The sequence below is a fragment of the Austrofundulus limnaeus genome, unplaced genomic scaffold, assembly GCF_001266775.1.
Source record: "Austrofundulus limnaeus strain Quisiro unplaced genomic scaffold, Austrofundulus_limnaeus-1.0 Scaffold52, whole genome shotgun sequence".
Taxonomy (NCBI): domain Eukaryota; kingdom Metazoa; phylum Chordata; class Actinopteri; order Cyprinodontiformes; family Rivulidae; genus Austrofundulus; species Austrofundulus limnaeus.
In genome coordinates, this window is record NW_013952454.1 from 1,785,583 (window position 1) to 1,792,315 (window position 6,733).

General features: G+C 34.8%; 2 protein-coding genes across 2 annotated transcripts in view; one reads left to right on the forward strand and one right to left on the reverse strand.

Moving 5' to 3' along the window:
- spmip4 (sperm microtubule inner protein 4) overlaps nucleotides 1-6,733 on the forward strand; it is a 34,194-nt gene that overhangs the window by 5,948 nt on the left and 21,513 nt on the right. The window lies entirely within an intron of this gene.
- pde11al (phosphodiesterase 11a, like) overlaps nucleotides 336-6,733 on the reverse strand; it is a 19,767-nt gene continuing 13,369 nt past the window's right edge. Inside the window, exons 15-20 of the mRNA XM_014008766.1 lie at nucleotides 5,162-5,262; nucleotides 4,984-5,061; nucleotides 4,832-4,895; nucleotides 4,065-4,139; nucleotides 3,450-3,533; nucleotides 336-2,143 (exon numbers count right to left, since the gene is read on the reverse strand). Of these exons, the coding sequence (XP_013864220.1) occupies nucleotides 1,838-2,143; nucleotides 3,450-3,533; nucleotides 4,065-4,139; nucleotides 4,832-4,895; nucleotides 4,984-5,061; nucleotides 5,162-5,262 (708 nt within the window). The 3' untranslated portion in view covers nucleotides 336-1,837. The remainder of the gene's footprint in view (nucleotides 2,144-3,449; nucleotides 3,534-4,064; nucleotides 4,140-4,831; nucleotides 4,896-4,983; nucleotides 5,062-5,161; nucleotides 5,263-6,733) is intronic.

Genomic DNA, 6,733 nt, shown 5'->3' on the forward strand with positions numbered 1-6,733 from the left:
AATGTAAAGAGTAGAAAGTACAAATAATTCTGTGAAAATATAAGGAGTAGAAGTAAAAAGTAGGCTGAAAAAGAATTACTCAAGTAATACAGATACACAAAAATCATAAGTTATTTTAATAATTGATTGTGTTTTAACTATCGGTTGTGTTAAGTCATTGCTAAGATTATTATAATGCTATGATGCATTTCAAGTTCAAAAACCATTTATGCAGGTAAAATAATTGTTTTTTTCTTACATTATTTGCTTTAATTATTCTTTTATGAAGTGTGCTGCTGACCTTTACCCAGGTCACTCCTGATCCCAGCAGGTTTTTATCTGGTTGAACAAAAGTGATGGGTGAATTATTTTTTTAATCCAAATAACAGAAATAGTAAAGTGGGAATAAATTAGTACATAACAAGACAGTATAGTGTTTTCAATACAGCACTCGCATGCAAAGCAAATCTCTTGGGGCAGTCAAAGGCATTGGGATGTTTAGAGTTAACATCAAACATGCAGATTTAACAGAATCAAYGTGCAAAACCAAACAAATGGATGCACATATGTTCATTTAGTCAGTCTAACATTGTATAAACATATGAAACTTTTCAAGGCATTGTCAAGTTTTGCTTCATCTGAAACTCAAGGTTGTATTTATGCTGCTGAGTGTAAGCTAGAGCAGTAAAAGAGCCTAGAATAWCAACAAAACTACAGTATATCTGACATTAAACTGAACACTTAAATTTGAACCTGTTTGATTTACCCAAGTGAGTAAAAGAAGAAAAAAACTTGTTGCAAAATATTACATGTTAAAAAAACAGTGGTGGGCGCAGCTAACAAAAAAGCTAGCTTTGCTAACCAACAATCTGCTAACTACAAAATTAGCTTTGCAAATGCTAAACTACTAAACAGGTAGAAAATGAATGAAATCTAACGTTAACTTTGATCTCAAGATTTGTAATTTAAACATAGATGTGTGATATCCACAAAAATGTCAGTATATTGGTTAAAAGCTCATAAAACATTTCTTCTTCCACGAAACACAGATAAAATTTCGAGCAGTTGAATTYGAAAATGCTAAAGATGCTACACGCAAACACAAAGCATGTGTTGCAGGCGTGCAGCGCTACATGTGTCAGGGGACAGWTGTTTTTGTTAGTGGACTTTARGTTAGCACTCATTTTAGCAGAAGCATAATTGGTTCGTTAACAGTTTCTGAAGTTAGCGAAGAAGCTAATTCAGAAAGTTAGCTTTGCTATTAGTTGTTAGCGAATTAGTGGAGCTGTGCCCACCACTGCAAAAAACTAAAACAGAAAATTGGAGTAAGCATGTTTCAGGCCACCAAATAAATGCCAAAGGTATTTTTTTCCCCTCATGTCAAAGAATTTAAAGGTAATGTACGTACATGAAATAAGGGAGTATTAACAGATGTGACATACATGCAACAAGTTACTAAAGTTGTCAAATAACTCATCAAGAAATGCTGAATTAAGGCCATGCAGTCAAACATTTAASAACAAAAAGACAGTTTACATTCAGGAACATGATTATGCTCCAGACTACATTCATTTCTGTGATGCGCCACAGTGTTTACTTCATATTTTTGTTTAGAAAAAGGCATTTCATTGGGCCTTTACTGTGACCTATGAGGCCCTCTTTGGTTTCAGTTTCTGATGTGTGAACACAAACAGGRGCGATGCCCTTCAAAAACACCAACATGACTCCTGAGTTCAGCACAGTGATGTTTGGCAGAAGCAGGTAGCTGACAAAAAAAGGTTTCATTTCCTAGTTARTTTGGGGTGGTGGTGCTTGTCTTAGATATATAATAAAAATCAGCGTGAGCCATAAAAAAGCTCTACTTTTTCCCTGCAGACGTTGTGTTTGCATCTTTGTTTGTGCTGCATCTTAAAGCATCACTGCACTCAGACTTTGACCCAAACTTTGCGTTGTTAACGTGGTTCACTTTCCCCGTTGTCTCCGGCAGTTGTGTGGTTTCCGCCTCGTCACTGGACTTAGTGTTCTGACCCGGGTCGGTACTCTGACTGGACAAGGAGACTCGGCACATCTGCTGGCTGGTAAAGCAGAGCTCCTGCCACTTCTCCCGATTGGCATTTATCCCGTCCACCATCGGCTGCAGTTTCCTGTTGAGCTTCAGCAGCGCCTGGGAGAGCCAACAGGGAGCATATACTGTAGCAGGCAGTTCAGAAGTTTACAGATGGTTGTTGTGTGAATGCTGAGTCAGCATTGATGCAGGATTTTTTTCTCATTTTTATTTTTTCATACTTTTATTTTTCAATCTGCTTACTTTGTACTATTTTAGCCATTTATGTATCAAAGTATTCAGCTCATTCAGGAGATGGCTAATACGGTTTATTCTTTACAACTAGTAGCTTAGTTGTAGCTTGTTTTTGCTTTTCTTTCAACTGCTTCCTTCTGCAGGGGTCGCCACAGCCACTCACTTTATTAATTAGGCAATTGTTTTACGCCGGATGTCTTTCCTAATTTAATCTGGGCTTGAACTTTCACCTCACATCAGAAGACTTTGATACTGACCAACAAGATACTGGAGCCCCTATTGTTTGTAACTTTTATACTACTTAAGATATTTGATTTAATTTACAAATATTTTACCCATGGAAAAACACTGAAATGTCTTAAATTCCTGCTGACAGGAATTCAGTAAACTGACTCTATTTTTTGTATTCTTATGCTATTTTTAGTTTATAGGTAGTACATAGTACATTCCTACTTTTTAGTTTGCCTTTTGTTACTACAAGCTTGTAGCTAAAATTATTGCTATTTTGTATTTCTAGCCAGCCATGTTTAGTTAGTGTTTTGCTATTTGTAACATTTAACTAATCTTTAGCTACTTTTACGTATCATTTGGCTAATTTTAATATTAGGTTAACATTTTATGTTTTTTAGCTAGTGTTTTGCTACATTTATCATTTAGCTAGTCCTAAGCTACTTTTAGCTATTCTTGTGGTTTTTGGCATRTATTTTGTTACTTTTAGTRTTTAGCTATTMTTCAGCTACTTTTAGCAAGTTTTTKCTAAATTTGGAATTACGCTAACATTTTGTGTTTTGTTAACTTTAGCTRTCCTTCTGCTATTTTTAACTTCTGCGTTGCTACTTTTAGCTTAACTGTTGTCATTTTTACCTTTTAATTATTTTTGTAGTTTTTAGCTAGTTTTATTTTAAGCTACGTCTTTGCTGCTTTTAGCTTCTAGCTCCCATGTTGCTACCTTTAGCTAACATTTTGTTACTTTTATTCAACATTTTGCTAACTTTTTGCTGTTTCTAGCCAGTGTTTTCCTCCTTTTATCTTTTAGCTAGCCATAAGCTAATTTTATTTTTTAGCTRGCATTTTGCATCTTTTAGCTTGTGTAGTACTTCTTTAGGCTACARAAAATGAGCAATTTCTGTTTTGAATTAGAAGCTGAAAGTGTTGCTTCAGCTGCTCTCACCTGATAAAGAGGTTTACAGATCCCATCAATCCATTCYAGCTGTAAGGCAGGTAGTTCATCTTTACGATTACGATCAAAGATGGCCTACAGAGAAACAACAGCCTTCTGTCATATGGGATARATCTTGTGCCAGCAGGAATTGAATTTGAATTGCTCYGATTGAATCTGAATGTGCATAATYTGTGATCTGTGTTTGATTACTCTGCCTGGCTTTCTCAAGGACCAGGATGTGACACAAAAATCTGAATTWTGGAACTGAAAKTGAAAGTAGTCAAACTGAATTTTTAATAAACCAAAATASAGTTTCAAAGCAAATTAATTCAGATACAAAACTTTAAATTCAKTTTCAAACCATTAAATTCAGTTTCAATTTAGTGAAATTTATTTTCAAACCAATGCATTCAATTTGAAATTATTTACATTCAGATTCAATCTGAGCAATTCAAATTCAATTCCTGCTGGAACAAGATTTATCCCATACTGTCACCTCTCAGATTACTCATCTTAAATATTTACCATAAGCCAGGCTGAATTAATTAATTTTTTTTCTACCAGCATGCTGTTAACAGATTATAGAACTGAACATCTTAGAAGAGACTTTGAATTGTTTCTTACGGCTGGGGTTAATTTAAGCTCAGACCTCTCCCTGTCTCCTTGTTCAAAGAATTCACTCGTCACCAGCTCTGCAACCTGCAGACATCAGTGGAAACAAACCTTGCGTGGTTATTTCACTCAGACATGACGCAACTGTTTCATGTTTGAACTGACTTATGCTGGTCTACACTTAGATTTATATGAAGTCAAACAGTGAGGGAGGATCTGTTTTTGGCCTTTGGTCTTACTCTGAAGGGGTTTTATTAAAGGGTTGTAAGTTTTAATTTTTTTAAATGTTGTGTGATGCAAACAAACATGACTGACAGCTTAAAAAATAGCAAAACAAAAAAAAATCACGATATTTCTAAAAATACACAAAACAAAACAAGAATTTTTTGTCAATTAGTTTGGGGCAGGAAAGCATAAACAGTAACAAGGATGGAAAACTTTTAAATCTTCTGCTCAAACCATGCCAGTTTCAAATTAAAAGTAAGCAGATTAGTGGATTAGAGAGATAACTGGGATTTGGTGGTCTCTAAGCAAACAAAACTCACTTAATTGGAGTTTATTTAGCAGCTTTAGGAGGCTTACATGCTTGGTCACATCCCTTTATCTTTTAATTGGTTCAGATCAATGCAAATTAGATTTTTTTTGACAGATGAAATGTTAAAAATAACAAAAACAAATAGCATTTTTATGAATCTATCAGTTTTGTTTGCCTAATATCTAAAAACATATGCATTTACTAAGAAGCTCAAACGTGTTAGGTTTGTGAAAATCACTTAAACCTGTTTCGAAATCTTCCACGGACGAGTGACGGCTCCCAAATCACACGCAGTCATCAACATAGACCTGAGGATAAAAAAAAAGTTTGTATCTTTGTTTTATTCTTTATAGCTGAAGTGATTATTTTGAGTATTTCTGGCCCAAATAAAGAAACCTGAGAAGCCCTCTGTGTTCTTCAATGCTCCAGCTGAATTCACTAGACAGAACGTGCTCAAAAAACTTTGTTCTGCGCCTTTAGGTTTAAGGAGACAAACAAGCAAAATGTTATAAAGTAGAACGATAGCACATATTTAAACCACATCCTGTTATACAAACCAACTGGAAAGACTTACTCAAAGTGCAAAGTAAGGTCTGTCGAGAGAATTGCCTGCTTTAATATTTGCATCATGTTGCTGTATTCTTTGGAGCTGAGGTTTGCAAAGATATTGTGACCCTGCAAAACAAAAACAAAACAAAAATCTACACAAGTAAACTAAGAAAAGCAGGGGAGTCTAAAATGTTGCCTGCATTGGTAAAGCCATCGCTCACTGTCCGATGAAGCTCCCATTAGCAGTTTTAATTAGCAGTGTGCACAGACTCTCTCTGTCCTCTGTTAGAAGAAATCAATACAGAATACTGCTGGTGATCAAACTGATCCCCCACCTGAAATAAAGAACCCCCTCTGGATGGAACTAGGTGCTTATTGGTGTTGCCTGTCAGCAGTTTGTGTACATCCCATAAAAACAAGGGCTTTACGTTAGCTCACTGATCTGTATAATGGTGTTGAAACACTTTTTGGTGAAAGAATGCGTATCTGCAGCCACATGAAACAAAGTTTTACAAAACATGTCACATAATCTGTTAGCACTCACTGTATGAGTTGGKGGATGACTCTCAGTTATGAATTCCACAGTTGAGAGGTTATGGTCATGTTTTTGTTTTCTGTTTGATTCACCTTGTTTATCAGGATATAATCTCACTGTTTGATGAACAACTACATCCTATAAAATTTACTTTATCAACTATAATCTATAGCAGTGGTGGGCACAGTAAACCAAACATTTAGCTTCACTAACCCCTAGCTAAAAAATTTCCTACGCAAAAGCTAAACTGCTTAACGGGTAGGATAATTAGTGGAAGCTAACACTAATCAATAACCACTAACTCAAGGTCTGTAATCAGAGCTGTATTGCCTCTGAAGCGTTAAAACCCTCGGGATAAAACTGTATAAACTAAGTCCGAGATTCTTAACCTATGGGCTGCGTGCTCCACCTTGAGGGCCTCAAAAGAACAACAGTTTTTAACTTTGGGCTGCAGAGGGCCGCAGGACCACATTGATTTTGAATAAGGTGCAAAACACTTTCTTACCACTAGTAGCGATAGTGCGCCACTCAGATGTTTAACAACTTTTTTTAATACGTTTATGAAGAACTTTATATACCAGCCAAAAATGGAAACCTATTTTAAATGAGAAGTAGAAGCTAAAATGAAGGCAACCCGTCAAAAAAAAAAATCTAAATTTGTCGCTAATATGAAGAGGAGCTTCTGGTTCTACCATGCAATATTTTAAAAGTTCAAACAATTATCAAAAAACAGTTGCATATACAGTATAGCTATATTTTAATTTGCACTTCAAAAATAAACTACAGAAATTATTTTGATAATTTTTTTAAATGTATTTTAAAGAAACTTTAAACTTGTCAAAAAGCTGTTATTAATGTTTGTCACTAATATGAAGAGCAGCTTCTGGTTCCACCATGCAAAAGTTTAAAAAGGCTTTATTTTCATTAGCACTTTATCDAATTTATTTTTATAGGGTTTTTTTATTTGAAACATTTACATTAAACATTTTGAATGTATTTATTTTATGACCACAATTTTATTTATTGAACTGTCTATTTTTTGTTATTGTTTATATAAAAAAT